The sequence below is a fragment of the Tetrao urogallus genome (genome assembly GCF_951394365.1).
Source record: "Tetrao urogallus genome assembly, chromosome: 5".
Taxonomy (NCBI): Eukaryota; Metazoa; Chordata; class Aves; order Galliformes; family Phasianidae; genus Tetrao; species Tetrao urogallus.
Window position 1 is genome coordinate 64154938 of NC_136818.1, and position 20490 is coordinate 64175427.

The following is a 20490-nucleotide window of genomic DNA, read 5'->3' on the forward strand; positions in this document are numbered from 1 at the left end:
CTTTATTCCCACATGCTGTTATGTGTGAGACAAGAGCTAGAGCTACATGAAAGGACAGGATCATAGAACCATCCATGATCCCGAGTTGGAAGGGACACATAAGGATCACTGAGTCCAATTCCTGGATGTGAAACAACAATTTGCACATGGGGAGGTTTAGCTTGGAAGCCAGAATGAATTCCTTCACAGAAGAGTGCTCAGGCCCTGGAACGGGCTGCCCTGGGCAGCAGTGCAGCTCCCATCCCTGCAAGAATAGAGGTGGACACAGCACTCAGGGACATGGCTTAGCTGTGGCCTTGTAGTGCCAGGTGGATGGCTGGGCTTGATGATCTCAGAGATCTTTTCCTACCTGAATGACTCTATGGAACTAGGAACTGGAGGATAAGGATGTGAGAATGCAACCAGCAGCATCCCGTGCCAAACACCACCCTGCTTGCCTGCATGGCACCCAGCTGAAGGTCCCCATCCCCGTGGCCAGCACAGAGCAATAAGGACAGCAGTGTGAGCCACAGGGCAGGGGACACAGCTCAGCCACTCTGAGTGCTTCATTAACACATTCACATGCTCCTTAACATATTCACATTCTGTAAAACTTCCCTGATTTATTTCCATATGAAATATTTCTCCTTATGAAAACCAATTCCAGCATAAAATCTCAATCTTGTAGTTTAATAGGATGTAATTCTGGAAGAATGCAATAAATTATGCAGCAACAAACCTTTGGAACTTCAACTTTGTCTCTGTCATATCAGAGCAATTATTTCTGCATGACCCAATCCTTTGTATTTCAGAGAAAAAAATCTTCCAACCCTTATTTCTAGGAGGATTCGAGTTATAAATTACCTTTGGAATTCCAAAGTCAGTAACACAGAAATGTGGTTCCATCTTCCCCTCCCATGTGTTCCTTCAGCTCTGCAGCATCCCAGCAGCCCTCGCCCACACTGTGTGTGCTGGTGTCAGTGGGGCTCAGTGTGTGCCAGCAGCAGCTGTCCCAGGGGGCAGCCAGAACCCCCGCCTTGTTTGTAGGAACGCTCCCAGCTCACTCTGAATGCAGTAAACAGAGCAAAATTTGCAACGGAATCAATGAAATTCTATTTAGCTACCCTAGGGAAGCATCCACGGCACATTTTAAATTGTGGAATTTAATTAATTTTCCTGATTTATATGCTGGCCAACGAGCTAAGATTCGTTTTACCTCGTTAAATCTATTTACACTTTAGATAGCAGGGACAGATCGAGGAATACATCCAGCCAGCCAGACAACACCCACCAACACCTGACTTTAGTTACCAAAGCCATTTGTTTCCCACTGTCTATCAGGCTGTCATCAGAGATGATGCCTTGGATAAAAGAAAAGGCCAATAACCAAAATCCAGCTTCCTGTTTGCTGCTTCTCTGCGCTCCATTGCTGCATGCTACTGCTATGGCCCCAAACTCCTGTCTGCACTTTGTTTTCTTTCAGATGAGCTTCCCCACTGGTATAGCAATACCAATTTAACTGCTGATGTTAAATATAATAGCAGTCTTGAATTAAACTGAAATATGCTTTATGGGACTGCCGTTTACCCAGCGAGTTCACTGCTACATCAGACAAACTGCCCAGGCCGCTGATGACATCAAGTGCAAAGCAATGTCCCTCCTGCTGCATCTTCCCAACATTCACATGGACTTCAGCAACACGTGCTCCTTCCCCCTGCTCTGAGCACCGCAGACTCATTTGAGAAGGAAAGGTCCTCTGAAGGTCCCCACTGCCCTGCAGGAACAGGACCTGTAGCCCCAGCAGTACCAAAGCAGCAGTTCACAACAGATGCCTTCACACCATCCTACTTTGAATCATTTTGCATGGCAGCACCATCACACGCTGTAGCTTTATTAAGTGCTAGAAGCACACAGAGAAGCACAAAGTTCCATTGAGGGCCACCCAGCCCTGGGCCATCACTCATCCTGCCGGGACTATTTTGTCCTTGCTGCCATTTGGCTTTTCCTCCTCAGACTTCTGCCACCCTTGTACTGAATCAAAATTAGCTAGGGGACTGCTTTAATAAACAGAATCGCAGCTACATTTCAGCCTGCAATAGAAAAAAAAGCAGGAAATGAGAGCTGAAAACTCTTCCAGAGGGAAAACAATGCCTCCCAGCTGAAAAGGAACAGCACTGACTTATGTGCACTGCAAGGTGTGGGCAGCACAGCCCAGTGCCCAGAGCTGAGCCGATGCCTGCAGCATCCCCAGCCTGCCAATCCAGGGGCAAGTGCTCTGCAGGTATCTTGGCAGTGCAGATGTGTTCCTAACCTCTGAAACACGATTCAAGCTCTCTACAGCAGCATCCTGGCATCGTCTGAAGGAAAAATAAAACAAAAAACTACTGCTTGATTTAATAAGTGGTTAAACATATAGTAAATAAATCTGACTTTTATGACATTTACCAAGCAAACAGCTGGGCACGAATGGAAGGATTCGGGTTGTTTGCCTTTGTGGCTACATGGGCCATTTAATTATGTTCTTGCTATTGTCAGTACCTTGATATCTCTCTCCAGGCACTGAAGCAGCGTCCCCTCCTGCCCCAGCAGAACGATCAGCCAAAGGCCAGGGCCCACCCTAGGGCTGATCACACAGCCCTGCCTGGCAGCTGGGCACTCCACGCACGCTCTGCAGAGATGTACCAGCCAGCAGGAGGCAACTGGCACTCATGGGAAAGGGTTAGCTCAAAAACTGCTGCGCGTGCATGGCTTCCCTCGCACCCGCCAACACAGATACGAAGCTGAAAAGTAATTTTATGCTGGATATTAGCTCAAGCAGGAAGTTATCACTTTAATAACTATAAACATCCATTTGCTTGCTTCGTTACACAGCATTAAAGCTGGGCAGATCATTTACAACGAGCTCGTTAGAAATGCTCCGTGCGCCAAGATGAGTGGCTGTTACTGCTAGGCACACAGGAGACCAGGAAGGAGGGGGGAAGCTTCCCAGTATGTCAGTGCCACACTTCTGCTTGGAATACCTGGAACTGCTCCTCTGGTGATCTGAAAACATTACTTCTTGTTCACATAGGACTATGAACTCCCGGGCTGTGTCAGTTAGACCACAGGTGTGCAACATTTTGGCTCACCTGGGCCGCACTGAGCGAGGAGGAATTGTACAGACCTCATATAAAACATATGCTATAGTTAATGTATATACACAACATTTATTATTTTTTTTTATGTAAAAAAGAGGACAACAAAAGCATCAAACCATTGAGTTGGACACTTACGATGCTAAAAAGACACACGAGGCAAGTTGCCACCCTGTGCACCACCATCACAGCCCCAGCAACCCCAGGCACAGAACAGGACAGGCCTCAGCTCTCCATTCAATCATTTGTTAGGAACAAATTTCCCCATCCCCCCCAGTGTTCCCCCAGACAAAGCAGAGGGGAGGGCAGCACTCCAGCACAGCCAGCAGCCTTCGCTCCTCTGCTGCAGAAGAAAAACCCTTTGTTTCCCCCCAAAAATACTGTCAAAATAACTGAGTAATTGTTGTTATGAAAATGTGTTTTGTATCAGCAGAATTCACTAATGAAGCAAGCTGACAGACACATGAAGGAGCATGTGGAAAGCTCTGGCACTGAGAGGTGTTTTGAACACACAATGTTGCTTGGCCGCTAAGTTATTGATAGGAAAAATACTTAGTCACTTCCCAGCTGTTCCATGGCAGGCTGAACCATTAAATGTAAACCATTAAATAATTCTGAAAGGAAGAGAACAGGTGGCAAATGGCTTATATGGCAGATGGTGTCTTTTTTAATATTTGTACTGGCTGCTAATTTACAGAGTCCATAACTGCACGCTCATACCTTACCTTTTCCATTTGAATAATTAAGAAATGGGATGTGAAAAAAATAAATCCCCTCGCCCCTAATACAGTAGCCATAAAAAAGACATTTGAGATTACCAGCCATCCCATACGTGAAGCACCAAATAACTCTACATGCTAGGATTTTATTGTCTTTTTTTTTCTCCTAAGAGAGAGTCCTCTTCGAAGCCTTGGCTTGATAGCACTGGAAAATTAAGTTCTCTTCTTACCAGCAGAGCAAATGAGCACAAGGATGCAGCACAGATCGCTGCATAGCTGCTTTCCACGAGCTTTTATTTGGTCTTTATGTTAACGCTGGCACAAAACCCACGTTAACAGCAAGAATGGCATTAAATATTTAAACAGAACGTACGAGCAGAACCACCAAGAGATAGAAAAGGGAAAGAGGAAGAAAGGAAGAACTAACCTAAAGCTGAGCTCCGGTAGCATTTCTGGACTGTTCTCCATGTTTGCTCACTGATGTTAAACCACCTGCCCCAACGTGCAGCAGAAACCACAGAAACACTCTGCTCAGGTTTTTCACCATGACGACGACCAGAGCTCTGCAAAGCAGCTCCACACGTGCAGAGTGCAGACAATTTACTCAACGCTACCAGGTTCTCCAAGCAAGGAGAAACAAAAATGCCACTGAACAAAAGAACTGAAGCCCAGAGCTCTCCGGGATGCCAAACGTACCACCTTGTTGGCTTCACCCTGCTGGCTTTATCTGCTCCCAGGTAGCTCTTTACCCAGGGATTAGGAGCTTTCTGGCAGTGAGGATCTGGCACTTTTTATCTGTGCTCCCAAACCCAGAATGGGACATTGGCCACCACTGGCTTTGGCTGGAATTCCCTTTCACCACTTCAAGTAAAGTGGCGCCAAGCAGTCATTCTGTCACAGCAGAAGTCCCTAACAATTACAGCTTTAACTGCTTCCAGAAGATATTCAGGGCATCCATCATTAGAAGCTGGCAAAGTCGCCCTTTCCTTTGGTACTGCTTTTAGGACAGAAGCCTGCACTGTGGCAGACAGCAAACAGAGCAATGCATCCAACACCTCTGAAATACACTTCAGAGCTGTACCACAGGACTTGTCTGGTGTGGTTTGAGGCAGGAAGGAGAACATGGGGAGGCTGCCCTGTACACTGCAGCTGCTGAGAGGCACACAGCAGTGGTGGTGGAGCTGGTGTGACTTGGAGAAGAATGGTCAGTGGCCAAAGGCAGCTCAGCGCTCTGCTTCACTATTGCTGTATAAATTAATGACTGGGGAAGCCTCAAGAAAGCATAATTTAATGTACAGAAAATGCCAGGCATACAGCGTGCTTTAAACCCTGCCTCCCCTTCAGCTAAAAGCATCATCGTCACGCTGACGTTATTAAAGACAACTCATGGATCTCGAAGAAAAACAGATCTGTGAGAGAGCATTATCTGCAGACCCTGGGGCGGCTGCATTCCTCTTGCTTCGTGTATGATTTATAGACTAACCCAGTAATTAATGAGCTTCCCATGTTCTCCTTGCTGAAAGTTTATGCGAGATAATGTTGTTAGAGTCATAGAACCACAGAACCACTCAGGCTGGAAAAGCCCTCTGAGACCCCCACCCAGCCCACAGCCCACATCCCTCGGTGCTGCATCCCTGCAGCTCTGAATGCCTCTGTAGATGGGGACTGCCCACCCCTGGGCAGCTGTGCCAGCGCCTGGCTGCTCTCTGGAGCAGACATTGCTGTGATACCAACCTGACCACCAACCGGTCCTTCCCTCCAAGTAACACCAACTCCATCACCCTCTGCTGCGCATCTCCCAGCAGCTTGCACAGCAAGCCTCCCTGCTCCACTCTGTGCTAAGGACTCACCCCACACATCTTTCTTTTTACTCACACCTATCCCAATTCTGATTCGTTCTTTAGAGCTCATGAAAACTCCCATTCATTACTCTCCTTTTTTCCCAGTTCCCAGGTCTCGCCGCCATCCTCAGTGCTCCGCCGCAGCTCAGGAAGCTTTCCATCAAGCTCGTGTTGACAAAGATAATTTAAAGTGAACACCTCAGAGTCCTCTTCACCGTGAGCACAATAAAAAGGAGTTTCATAAAAATGTTTTATGTAAGCCTTTGCAAAGGAAATAGCCAGCCCTCCAGAGAGGATGATTAATAGAGAAAAATGGTTAGCCGAATCTTGAGTTTATTTTATATGTGCCGGGCATTTCCAAGCTTTCTTTCCTAAAAAGCTGCTATATATTCCATAGGAGAACACACCCAGAAGCGTGTGCTGTACTGTGAATGATTGATAATGGGCTGATTGCTTGGGCACTCACAGCATGGTAGTTGATAGCCTATCACACAGTCATTCGAAAGGAAAGCAACAATTATCATGGCCTGACATGTTTATCACAGCAGAACCAAGCCACTTATCTTAACTCCATAGCTCCTTGATATTATAATATTCTATCGTGCCTAATACAATTCATGCAGGGCTCAGTGCTGCAGCTGTAAATCAGAAGTCCTGCAACTGCTTCTCCCAGGAATGCCTGAGCATCTCAATTCAAGGAAGAATACATCTAGCACCTAAATCTGTATTTCAGCACGGATAAAGAACGACTCTCTTGCCCTCCAATTCTCCTATAAGATGCTCATTTTCAGAGGGGTGAAGTGATCACTGTGGGTCAGAAAATATCCCATGGGAAGCCCTCAGCTCCTCTCCCCATGGCAGCATCTACAGAGCTCTGTGCTCTGCTGGCAGGATGGTCCTTTGTAACAGCTGGGAGACTGTATCCCTGCAGGGACATAAGCTCTTCACACCCTGTAGCCCTTCCCCAGTAGCCGTTTTTATCTGCACCATTATGATGGCTGCTCAACAGGAACGATAATTACAGAGATCCATTTCTCATGTGAAGATTTCATCTGAACACCCAATATCATAACTGCACACTTCCTGCCAATTTCAATCTCGCTGCATTGTGCTGCGTTACACTTCAAGTACCAAAAAGATGGAAAAGGTGCCAAAAATACATTTTTAAACTCAATTGGAACACCGTGTTTCAAAAATATAGCCTTAAGCAGCCAAAGCACAAATAGCTCCAAAAATGACCACGAAGACCTCAAAGAGGAGACTCACACAGCAGGGTGATGCTGCAGAGCCCCCCAGGTACCACACGCAGTGCCATGGGATAATTGGAAGTTGAGGAAACAGCAGGTTTTGCAGTGAGCAACCACAGGCACATCACCCACACCCAAACCTGTAAGGAAGCGTGCAGAACCCAAGGCTACGTTCCTCTAGCAGGTTTTGTAAGGAAGCAATCTGCTTCTGTCCCAAACGTTACCACTGAGCTCTGCTCGCTGGTGACAGTGACAGGATCTGAGCACAGAGCTGTGGCATGGAAGGTTGGGTTGGGTTAGGAGAGGACTGTGCTCCAGAGGCAGTGGGCACAGCTCCAAGCTGCTGGAGCTCAGCAAGCACTGGGACACCGCTCTCAGCCATGGGGTCTGAGGTTCAGTGCTGCTATGTGGGACACGGGCTGGACTCGGTGACACCTGGGGTTCCTTTCAACTCAGGTTGATCTGCCATTCTGTCCCTTCATGTCAAACAGACATCTTTCAACTGCCAACATTGCAGCCAGCCCATTGGCACACCATCCCAGCGCCATTAGGACCACATTTCCTTCCCAAAGGTGACAGAGGATGCAGCTCAGTTCACATACTGCCCACAACTGTCCCAGTATACCAAAAGATTACTAACGAGCACAAACTTTTAACACATGCTATCAGAGAACACCTTTAAGCAGCACTAGAGAAAACAATTTAAGCCCAGGTGCGTGTGCTCACACAGCAGCTGTGTGCTTGCAGCTACCAAAGCACAGCAGCAGAACGCACAGAGGCTGTCTGTGCTGCAGAGCACACGGTGCTGCTTCTCCACACCGACCCAAACGACCTTACCTGGGAATGGGGAGCCCAGCACTGGGATCCTGAGGGGTGAGAGGGTGAGCAGGCGGCACTGTGGGATGCTGGATGGGGGTGGTCCTGGGGGGGCTTCAGCCTCCACTGCCAGCAGCGCCAGGCTTGGAGGGCTGCCCACTGGGCTGGGACCGCGCCGGCAGCCACCTGCAGCAAGAGATGCAATCACTTCATTGGGATGGATGTAAGGATGCTTCCAGCATTCTGAGTTAAAAGCAGCACAAACACACAGAACATTCTTAACCTTGCCTTCGACATCATGAGATAGGACTGCAGAACGGCTGAGGTTGGAAAGGACCTTAATGAACATCTGCTTCTAATAAGATGTTGCACTTTAATAATGTTTCCAATGCCTCACAAAGCCATGCTGATTTCTTTAGGAAGCACTCGTAGCAGCACCACTGGTGGTTGGACTTAATGACCTTGAGGGTATTTTCCAAACTTAAGGCTCTATAAAAAGGAAGCTGAGTTTCATGCAGTGCCTTTGGCAAGGCTATAGTGCTGGCACCATGGCCCCAGCCCTTCTTGCTGTTATTCTTCCAGAGCTCTGAGCTTTAAACCCTAGATGTGAGAACGCAGCCTTGCAACCTGAAGGGACAACACAAGGTAATATTGAGTGATGTATAAGCTGCGCAGAGTTGTTAAATTTAAATGATAAAAACCTCAATAATAGAAGAAGCCAAGCAGTTGAACGTATTGATCTGTGTTCACTTCATCTGTCATGGCTCATAACGATGCACAAACACCCATATCTGACTTTTGCTAAATAAAAGCTGTCTGATTTTAGATCTGAATGTTTGTGTTGCCCATTACATTAACCAGACATCAGTGTTACCAGCTGGACTGCTGCCCTGCTCTGTGCATGCAAACAGCTAAGCTGTACAACCTTCATATGCAGGTGCCTTCACCTTGAGCACACACCATGCAGAAACTTCATACAATCATAGAATGGCTCAGGTTGGAAAGAGCTTCAGTGCCCTCTGAGTGAAGAATTTCCTCCGAACAGCCAACCTAAATCTCCCCTCTTTCAGTTTAAATCCTTCCCCCTTTGTCCTGCACTATAAGACTGCCTTGAGCAGGAACTCAGCAGCTGCCCACAAAACGCAGGCTCAAACTCACTTCTGACTACATAGCATTTACCTCGATGTCTGAGAAGCATAAGGGGAAGACCTTTGGAGCTCAATCTTGGCTAAATATCTTAAATAAACAAGAAAATGAGCAGTAGAAAGTCTTAAGGAAAAACCTCATTTGACAAACACCAGCTGTTACTCCCTCTACACTGAGCTATGTATTCAAAAATTAAGCAATCATTAGCTTATTATGTTATTTAGCAAATGTTTTCAGCTCATGTGGAAACCCTTCAGGCACTGAGAGCCAACTGTAGCCGAGCACAAATCCCTGCTTGATCACAGCAGACATTTCCTCAATCTGTTGGGTTTCCCGCACCTCTGCATCACTGCCGAGCCAGTGCCTGGCCCTGGGGGGCTCAGAAGGCACCAAGGGGCCTCACTGCCAGCTCAGCAGCAATGACTGTCCCCTAGAGAAGCCCCACCATTGCCCCACTCTGGACAGGGGACACAACCCAGCTCCATGCATCTCCATGGCCAGGTGCCCTGTGTGGGCCTTCAGACACCTGGATGCTCTTGCTGCCAAACATTCCTGCTCTCAGCTCTGGGGTAGGGGAAAGACGTTCCGTGCTTTAGGAAAGGAAATTGTTCCACTTACAGCTAATTGGGGCTCTTGAGGCTATTCTCCTCAATTTCAGCAGCTCTGCTTCTCAATCTTATAATAAACAATTATTTGCCAACAACAAAAGCCCTCCGTCTTAGCAAAACAGAAGTCAAATATTTCCAGTAAGCAGCATAAAAAAGCTCCATTATTACTACTGGATATCAGCTCCAAGAGGAATCCATTTCAGTACTTGTATGAGTACTAATACATCAGGCATGCAGGCAAAGAAACACCAACAAACGATATCAACATCTTATTTATTCCACCGTGGACAGATGAAAAATAGGTTACTCTCCCAAAGTCGCAATGGAAATCTCCAAAGACCTCATGGTCTGATTACTTGGACTGTTTTGGTGATTTTTGCATTCATTCACTTGAGAACAACCATAGGTGTTGGTTGGGTTCCATGCTCCAACTGCACGAGATCACTGCCTGCAACCCAGCCACCTTCAGTGGGAGCAACCAATTGAACTCATTCTGCAACACTTGGAAAACGAACGTTGCACAGAGAATTACTTTCCTGCCAGCCTCCTGTAGGGTACATGAGCAGAAAGGTTGTTCGCTTCTCCACTGATTCTTCTTTTGGAGAACACGCATGTCTCCCAAAGAGCTGAGCAAAGCAACAAAGCAACAGAATCCTGCATTGCCAAAACTGAGTAGAACTCCTGGAGCTAGCAGGCCATCCTTATTAAAGTTTCATCAGCTCCGTTATTAAAGTTTCATCAGCCAGTTGAAAGAGAAGTTTGGGTGATTTCCCCGCCTTTGATGAGGCTTTCACTTGCTCTCTCCTACTAAATAATTCCACGACATGAGGATACCCCTGTAATTGTTAATACTGGAGTGCATCACTGCCTGGGGTCACCACACCTTTCACTGAACCCACTGAACACCACCCATCCCAGCAGGAGGATCCCCCAGCTCAGCCTGCCCCATAGGCTGCCTCGGGATGGTTCTTCTCAGGAGCTGGGCACTTCTTCAGCCATTGGCAGGGGCAGGAAAGCAGCTCTTTGCAGAAACCAATCCCATTTCACTGGGAGAATTTCCAATAAATGTGTTTTTTAGAAACACAATTATTGACTGTTTACTCGAGTTTCAAGAAGCAAACACCTTGCAAATAGGAGTAAAAAACTCTCATCTGGATAATCTTGAGCAGGACAAAATTATGACCAGTGGCTTTTTCTCCAAATTTGTTTTTGCCAAGGCACACTCCATCCTGAACAACACAGCAGCTGTCTGTGAACAACAAAACCCACACTGATGCTCTTTTCCAACCTTCATTCCCAGTGCTCTACAGCAGCAGTAGGGAAAGACACACGAGGTGGGCAGCACATCTTGGTGTGCAGCTACTGGAGAAGTAGCTGAACGAGCAGTGAGGGTTCTCAGATAACGTATCAAAGGGGGTGCAGTGCAGAAATGCAGTGAACATGTCTGATCTCCAAACTCTGCCTGCAAACTTCTGTGTAGAAGAGGCTCTACAGGCACAAATATGGAAGTTTCTGTTGTACCTTTCCTTTATTACAGCACAGCATCATTTAAGTAAACTTTCTAGTTGCATGCAGAAGATCCATTTTCACATGGCAGATCCATGCTTGTCAGCTTCACAACAAATCCTGATTGTTATTACATTCTTTCAGTCTGCTTCTTCAGTTCTGCCTACAGGAAAACATTTTTCCCCCCTCCAAAAAAACCACGAGTGTCTCCGAAAAGACCCAAATGAAAGAAAGAAAAGGAAAAAAAAATCAAACAGGTTTTACAAAGACCTTCTACAAAGTTAAAGGAACTTTTGGGGTGTCTTGATGAAGAATTAACTTTCTTTAAAGGAAACCTTTCTGACACAAATGGAGTTCCACTTCCAAGTGCTGATCTGCCTCTTCCCATAGAAGCGGACACCAAACACACGACCACGCAACGCCCAACTTATATCAAAGCTTTCCTTTCACCAGCAGTTCCATTTCAACACTACCCAAATGACCTGTGGTAGTTTAGGAAAAGGATTCCAAAACTCAGCTGTCAAAGTGCTGAGGAGCATCCTAAGGGATTTACAATACTTCCCGTGTATGCTTAAGGTAGTAAATATTTGGAAGGCTCTCAGTGCACACACATATTATGAAGGCTGTATGAAAATAAATACCAATTAAACTGAGGTTGATTAAATACTTTCACTGGAGAGCCATTGAAGCTAGTAACACAGAAGCCTTAATCATCACCTACAGAGGGCTGTATACCATTACCAGTTCTTTTCAAAGCAACAGTTTTCTTGCTTGTTTTCAACTTCTATTCATAAAATAAATATCGACCTGTACCAGCATCGTTGTCTCTAGATGACCTTTAAGATCTCTTCCAACCCAAGCCATTCTGAGGTTCAAGCTGGTTTCCCCTCATGCCAGCCCTGGCCTCAGGATCCCCGCTGGTTTCTGGGCACCATTATCACTGCACAGCCCATCCACGACTCAGTGTGCCACATCCAGGCACTGCACAATCCCAGCTGCTACTTAAAAAAAAAAAATGAAGTCTATCATTTGTGATCACAAAGACACTTTGGAACTGTTTGCTGAATCACAACTGATGCTGTTTAAACCAGCTGAAGGCAGAGGGAGGGTTTATTACCAGACAGTAACACTGACAGTGGATCTCTCAGGTCTAGTCCACCAGCTTGGGACCCATTCTGCAGCATAGGGTTGCCACTTATTGCACCAGCCTGCAATAAATCTTGACACACAGCACAGGTGTCACGGGATGCTCCTCGGTCAGCTCCTGCTGCTGGGCCAGGGCAGCAGGCAAGTGCTGGAGCACAGCCCTGGGGCTGCCAAACCTGGCTGCAGGCAGCACAGCACTCCAGCACCAGCCAGCACAGAGCACTCATCACCACCTCTAAAGGTGTACAGAGAGGGAGTCCAGAAGAACGAAGCATTTGAAGGGTGAATTTATTGTTTACTATCCCTTATTCCCTTTCCCTTCCGTCTGTAGAGTCTTTAAGAGGAACAAAACGCAGTCTTTTATGTGACAGTTCTTTATTAAACTTATTAGGCTGTTATCAGTATTAAAACTGACAACTGTCTCTTGATAGGAAAAGAGAAGAAAGTAGTTGAAATGAGCTACAGTGACTGCTGCTGTCTGATCACCCCTCCCCGAAGATGAGCCATAAAAAGGAGGGAACAGGATAACAACAGCCTGATTTCTGCCTTAGATTCATTCCTCCCAGAGTCCTGGGCTCCTGGATATTACAACACTGCTTTCTCAGCACCTTCCTAGCCCTGGCCAGCTACACAAGGTGCATGTTAAAGCACGAGGGAAGAATAGAGCAGGGCAAAAGTTGCTACTCGCATGAGCCATTGCAGGGCTGCACACAAGCCGGTTGCAGGCTGATCCAGCCACAGCCCTGGAAGCTCTGTGCATCGTCTGGGAAACCACTGGGTGCACAGAGAAGTACAGGGCTGAAAAGGGGGAGGATGGAAAATCCCCAGGTTTAGTAAGGCTGAGGTATACCGTCCAGAAAGACTGGAACATTTTCTCGTGGAGGAAGGCTGAAAACGTGGCAGAAGGAATCATACAGAATCACAGAATGTCTTGGGTTGGAAAGGACCTCAAGGATCACGAAGCTCCAACCCTTCACCATGTGCAGGGCCACCAACCTTCCCATTTCATAGCAGCCCAGGCTGCCCAGGGCCCCATCCAACCTGGCCTTGAACACCTCCAGGGATGGACGGGGCATCACAGCCTCTCTGGGCAGCTGTTCCAGCACCTCACCACTCTCTCCGTAAAGAACTTAAGGAAACCAAGCAGAGAATTTGCTCCAGCTGAAAACCTTTTGCATTTGCAGAGAAGGAAATGGGAAGCATTACCTATACTGAGCCCACTGCTTCGTATCAGCATGCTGTTTGAGCATCTAATCAGCCATATCACTCAGTGTGGGCACTGCAGAAGACTTAGCTGGCCACAGCTGGCCACTTCCAACAGAACACCGACTTCCCTCATCAGCAAAGCACATTCTGGAACTAATAGGTTTGAGACCTGAAAATGGAGCCACGGCTGCTTCTTGGCTAATTCTCTGCTGTCACTTCTTCACGTGCCAGCACTCACTGAACAGCACTTTGTAAGTGCACCAGTCCACCTGCAGGGCAGCACTGCCCCACCACGTGGTGGCCTTAAGGCCACTCATGATTTTAACATTAGTTTCAGGTGCTTCTCGCAAGGAACTCGGTTGTTTTTTTCTGTCAAGCACAAACGCTTGGAAGACCTACAACACATGCATTTATCACACCTGCATTTACACTTGCAGAATTCAGATCCAGGAGAACCTGCTGGCTCTGCTATCTGAACTGCACGTGGTTTGGAATTTCAGGTGCTGAGCAACTAGCAGTACTTATCAATCAATAACACGAGGCAGTGGGTTGACTTAAATAGTGCATTTATCCTAATACAAAGAAAAACATATTGATTTTCCCATCTTCTGAAGCCAAAAGGGAGGGGGAAAAAAAAGTGTACAGCCTCTTATGTTTGTAACCTGGTATTGCATGTCTGCCAGTAAAAGAACCACTGACTGCTCATTTCTATGCCCACGTGCAATAAATAACAATACAAAAACCAACCAAAACAGGCACTGCAAATCACTGAGAGGGATGAGTTTCTTTATAACGGTCTCAGGACCAAGCAGGACAATATTACAGAGTAAGTTGGAACAGCAAGCTTTTTCAATAGGCGTATTGTAATGCAACCTCATTTATATTATCGAAGTGAAAATTAACTGGTCTTAACCGGAGCTGAAAGGTAGATAAAACAGAGAGCAACTAAAAGCACGGGCTTAACGAACAAAGCCAAAACTTCAGGAAGGCTGCAACTAAAGTCAAGTATTCCCAAAGATTTCACTGTGTGCTCCTCCCTGAAGTGCCTGAGCTAAGAGAGCTGCGTGACATCGCAGGGTTGATCGGGTTCCCGCAGGGCTGCTCTTGTGTTACAGACTGGAAACTGTAGCACACGGCCATTAAATACAAAAGCATCCCATCTGAGGTGCCCCGAAGCTATCTGCTTGTATCCACAGAAGTAGAGCTTGCGCTCAGTGCTTCCCAGCTGTTTGGAGAGGATTTGTGAGTGGAGAGGCAGGAACCACCTCGGCAGCCCACGCAGACCCCACACATCTTCCGTTCTCCAACTCTCCTTCATTCTGACATCCACAATTTTGGGTCTTCACTTCCTCCACTGTTATCGTTCTGCCACCAACACCTTCACCTCCAGCTTCAGCTCCAGCTCCTGCCAGCTCCCCCATTCCTTGGTATCCAAGTTAGAGTACCAGGGGGATACAACGGCCCATCGGAGGGCTACAGCTTTTCTCCCCTTGGTACAACCAAGCTCCTTTCTGCAGGCCACCAACCCCACTGGGACGCAAAACAGAATGCCACAAAGCAGGCAGTGTGTGCTTCGCATAACCCAGAGCTGTGCCAGCAGCTGCTTCTCCCCATGGGAAGCTCAGTGTTGAAGCCTGAGCTGCTCGGTGCAAAGCAGTTCCAAAAACACGAACCACTCAGGAGCACCAAGCTGCAGTGCTTTCAGGAAGGCTTCCAGCAGCTCCCCCAGCAGGGCAGTGCCAGACAACACAGCTAACGTGAGCACGTCTGACTTGGGTCCAAATGAGCCACAGCTCCAACCATGTGGCACAGCACAATGCGGCAGACAGAAACCTTGATGCTTCCTCTGCACAAATACTCAAGCACTGCCTTCTTCCAATAGACATAAAACAACTCCCACCATTTCTAGGCGGGAAAACAAAATGCCATTATTCACTTTGAATACCCAAAATTCCAAGTACATGAATTCATGCTCTGTAATATACTGGAGAATAACAGCAGAATCCTTTCCTTATGGAAAACACAGCTCCTAGTAGTTGGTACCTGTACTCACAGCTGCAAAATTATGTGCATTATCATTCACCAAATGTCAGTGCTTCACATTCCTTTATCTTTGTAACACTGCTGATAAATTGAGGAAACAATTATATCATTACCGATAACTGCAGAAGGCAAACCTGCCTGTGAGATGGGCTTTCAGAATGAACACAGCCACGCAGCCTGCTAAAAGCTTATTAACTTCTCAGTTTAAGCCACTTACCTGAGCAATTTGCTCTCTGTATTTTTTAATCACTTTTCATATTAACCATAAAAATTATACACTAAATACTTCAAGTACTACTATAATGCTTCCTAGGAACTTTAAGTATGTTTGGAAGCAGCTTCTCCTCCAGGCTGTAGTGCATGGATACTATAATTTCCCATTCTTGCAACAGTGTCATAAATGTACAGGTTTTAATTTCACGAGCTCTGGAGCTCACAAACTGCTTAGGATATTACTTGAATAGCATCAGCTGGATGCATTGATTGCATTGATGCAAGTTAACCAGGGGTCCTCATGCTCCTGAGGAGCAGGGCAATAAATGCTGAGCACACTGCTGGAGGAGGAGCAGGAGCTCATGCCATGCTGGGCTGCACACAGCCATCAGCACAGAAGGTGGTGGGAAAACAGTCAAGAGATGAAAGGAGGGAGGAGGCAGAGCCTAAGATGTGTTAACAGGTTGCCCAAGGAGGCTGTGGATGCCCCATCCCTGCAGGCATTCAAGGCAAGGCTGGATGTGGCTCTGGGCAGCCTGGGCTGCTGGTTGGTGACCTGCACACAGCAGGGGGTTGGAACTGGATCAGCACTGTGCTCCTTTGCAACCCAGTGCGATTCTATGATAAGACAAACAGTGCAGCAGCGCTGCATGCCAAGTGCTGTCTGAAAGGTAGGCAGAAGCAGACAGGTTTCAGAGCAGGGAAAGTCATCATTCAGTCTAAGTCTACCAGAAACCCTGCTCAGCAAGACATTCCAAAGGAAGAAAATGGATCAGCACCGGTTTGATCCATCTCAAGCTCTCTTGACACAACAGCCCTGACTGCACACATATCGTTCACTGGAAGCAAACCCTCCACAGACAACGTAGCTCCCTCAGGATCACCCATGTGCGACCCGCTGCCTTGCCTGGCCAGCTCTTCTAATCCACCACCAGGTAGACTCGCTCTGTATGTTTGACATGTCATGTAAGTACTTTAAACTCTCCACAATCACTGCATCATGAGCTGACAGCTCAGGGCAGAGCTCTCCCCGTGCTCAGCAGAACGACGCACACAAACCATCATGTAAACCCAAGCCAGCTCAGCAGCTACCAGCCTACCAACCCTCCTGCCATGCATGCAGCTCTGCAGAACTCCTCCTTCACCGTTGCATTTGTTATTAAAAACACACTTTGAACGATGCAACGCAACTCAAATATTCCCTGTGCGACAACAGAACAGATTTTCAAGCTGTGGCACTCTTATTTATGACCGCTGTCATTCCCAGCACAGAGACACTGCACTACAGCAGAGCATCGCTCCATGCTGGCAAGAGCAGAGCACAGCTTTCCGTAAAGGACTGCTAGAAGCACCCCAGCACAGAGCTGATCTGCGCTGTTCAACGTGCTTCCATTCTCAGCAATATTCATTGCTCATTAATCAATCTGGCAAAGCGACCCAAACACTCATCTCTTCCAGCACCCTCTCTGCCTTACTGCAAAAACACAGAACTGCCTGCATGCTGCCCAGCTTCCAAATGCAGCAGTGCCCACAGGAACCCACAGAGGAACATTACCTGACATCTAAGGAACACAGGAGCAGAGACAGCAAGCCATTAAGAATACCCCAATTCTGAATTTCAGAATCTAAGTCAGTGCCTTAAGTACCAACAGCCTTTTACTCCCCAACCTCCTCTGTGAGACAGCTGCTGCCTCAGATTAACACTGTGACACAGAAGCAGAGATTGGGCTCTAGAGCAACAGAATTCCAAGTATAAATCCTAGCTTTTCTATTAGCTGCTGTGTTCTGCAGATTAATGTCATTCATTTAATACCACTGTGCACAACTGAGTTCTAATGAGAGGACCAGTCAGTTACTGTCCTCTGCTGATAGCTGTTTATGGAAACCACATCTCACTCCAAAAATTCACAGCAAATAGGAGAATCCTGCATGAACTGCATTGGTCTTTTTTCGTTGGTTGGTTGAAAACAAACCCAGAGCCTTGGGGCTTCCCATCATTCTGGAAGCAGACAGCCAGTTACAGAATTTTCTGTTGCAATCTCCTTCGATTAATACATTCTCGTAGTACTTTAGAAGTAATTTAGGGGATGAAGAGCTCTCTGCCATCAAGGTCCCAGATCAGTCGGGAGAGTTTCAGATGAACGGAATGAAACCCTTACTTCAGGAAATGGCTCATTCCTCTCCTGAGCTGCATGAATGGCGGTAAATACTCAATTATTCACTAACCTGGCATCAGCGGAGGTGCCAGCACCACTGTGGGAAGAGGCCTGGAGGCAGGAGCTGGCCTGGCAATGGCCATTGCCACTTGATTTGTCATTAGCAGAGGCTTCTCGTTGCCCTGGAAGAGACGCGGTTCCTCAGGATGCATCCACGCCGAATCCAGAGCAAATGCATTATTTAGGTATATCTGTCCAACACAAGCAAAAGAACATTAAGGCTGGAGAGACTTTATTCTCCCTTCCATCTCTGAGCTTTTGTTTTTGTCTTTAGCTTGTTATTACTGCATGGGTAGGATCTCAACATGGGGACAAACACCAGAACAGACTGACTGCTGTTCTGTACATGAGGACAGCACTCAGCTGGTCGCTCCAAACCCAGACAGCCCTGAACACAAGTCAGCTAAAGCAGCATCACCAAAAGAAAACGAGTGCTGGAGCCAACAGTGCCTCCACCACAGCTTCAGCAGCACAACTCCATCAGCAGCTCACAGACTGCAACCTCCTCTGGCATTTTATCCTTTGCAAAACTTCACAGAACCAAAGATATAACACAACTGGAGCAGCCTTCTGCACACATCAACCCCACAATATTTCTTCGCCATGCTGTTTCACTGGACAAACTACTGCCCTCCTGCATGCAGCCACAGTTTACAAAACCAGAAATATTTCTCAGCTGCTACAGTTCATGAGCATCAGCATTAAACACGACCAGACTTACTTTGCAGCTCGGCAGCCTTTTATCTATCCAGTTCTTCCCAGTGTGAGGTGGAACAGCAGATGTGTACACGGGAGGAAAAACAGGCACAAATTCCACACCAGATGATGGTGAAAATCCAACGACTGGAGAATGAGCTCCAAATATCCACTGCGGGGGCAAAAATAAAAATAAAAAGGCAGGAAGTTAACAGAAGGGTTTTGCCCCGAGCAAGTCAATGCTTCCATCATCTCCCAGCCGCCTCCGGGGTGACTGCATTGAATTTCAAGTCCAACGCACGTTCGTGCTGCCCGGCCGTGGCTCGGGGAAGGATGCGGTGCTGCCCGCCTGCGACGGAGCCCCGCGTACAGAACAGCGGAGGCGGCTTTAGCGGTCACCCCCAAGAGAGAAGGACCAAAGGAAAAGCAGGCAGCGTATTTCTCGCGGAGGGGCTCACACGGAGCTCAGCCCCCGCCTGCCGCTGCCGGGACCCCGCCGCACACCGACTGCCGCTTTGCTTCGCACTTTCGTTCCAACGTTACGAAGGGAGCGGTGCAGCTACCGGCACTGCTGTCGCTCCGCCTGCTGTAGCAGGGCAACTATTGCAGCTAAAGCGCGATCAGAAGCGCAGTCCCGATTATTCCCAGTGCGGCAGCGAGAAATAATCGAAACCCCGTCGGGCAGGGCTGGGCTCGGCGGCACGGCGGGGAACTCGGGAGCGGAACGAGCCCCTGGGTGCGGGGAGCTGCGCTCGTATCGCTGCGCGTCCTCCTCGCTCATCTCTTACGGAACGCACCGCACGCGAACGGCGCCTTCGGCCCGACAGCAGAAACCCACAGAGCCCGAAAGGCGAAAAGAAAAAAAAAAAAAAAAAGCACCACAGCCACAAACCCAAACAAACAAAATAAGAGCATTGCGGGTTTCCCACCCGCTGGAAAATCCCCGTGCCCGGGGCTCGAAGAACCTCTAGCGGCCGCTGCCCGGCACGGCACGGCACGGCACCCACACGGGCATCTGTCGGAGGCACCGCGCAGCCCCGAGCGGCCCCAGCGCCCGGCGAGGATCGGCACGGAGCCGTTACCTGCCCGTGGAGCGGCGGGGGATGCTCGGCGAGCAGCGGCAGCAGCGGCTCGCAGGGAACGGGCCAGCCCACGGCCGGAGCCGAGAGCAGCAGCGGCGGGGGCGCCGCGCCGACCCTCAGGAGCCCCGGCACGGCCCACGCCCAGGGGGGCTCGGCGGGCCACAGCAGGGGCGGCGGCCGCTTGGCTGCGGGAGCCGGCAGCATCCTACATGGCACGGGGCTGCGCCGTGCCCGCCGCCCAGTGAAACTCCGCTCCGCGCCGGCAGCCGACGGCGGCTCAGGCACCGCCCCGCCGAGAGGCACCGCCCGAGCAGGGAGGAGCGGGGTGGAACCGCGACGCGGAGCTTCGAGGCCGTGCGGGGGGAGCCGCGATGTGGCGGTTCGGGGCAGCTTCGAGGTGGGGAGGGCAGTCCTCGCACCGAGCCTGAAGCGAGATTTCCGCTGCGCGAGTCCGCGGAACGGCTTTTTGACATGCAACCGTGCAAAACGCATCGCAGGTTTTGGCTTTAAAGGCGATGTTACGCGAAGGTGTGCTCGCTGTGGGTCTCTATTGCTATGTGGCCATCGCTGCCTCCCCGCCGGCAGGGCTCCTGCTGTGGGCTGCGGAGGAATAACGTTCTCCTGCCTTCATTAGCAACAAAACCCTCACCTGCAGCCTGCAGGAACACAACCCGTTACTGTCACTGCTGGTGGCAAAAGACATTTGGGAAGGCCAGGCGTGCTGCAGGCTGACCTCTGTGGCACTGTCCAGAGGGTCAGGGTGACCCCACCACATCACACCCAACCTGCTATGCTCTCCACTTCTGCCCCAACGTGGAAGAACATAAACTAGGCAGACTTTAGGAAAGCCTGTGGCAGTGCCTCCCTTGGGACCCCCCTGCAGAAGCTGCAG

General features: G+C 48.6%; 1 protein-coding gene across 1 annotated transcript in view; it reads right to left on the bottom strand.

Moving 5' to 3' along the window:
* TCERG1L (transcription elongation regulator 1 like) overlaps positions 1–19802 on the bottom strand; it is a gene marked incomplete at both ends in the record, with an annotated part of 62491 nt that extends 42689 nt beyond the window's left edge. Inside the window, 4 exons of the mRNA XM_079536042.1 lie at positions 7758–7922; positions 17831–18011; positions 18542–18688; positions 19599–19802. Coding sequence (XP_079392168.1) covers positions 7758–7922; positions 17831–18011; positions 18542–18688; positions 19599–19802 — 697 coding nt within the window. The remainder of the gene's footprint in view (positions 1–7757; positions 7923–17830; positions 18012–18541; positions 18689–19598) is intronic.
* Between the last annotated feature and the right edge of the window lie 688 nt (positions 19803–20490).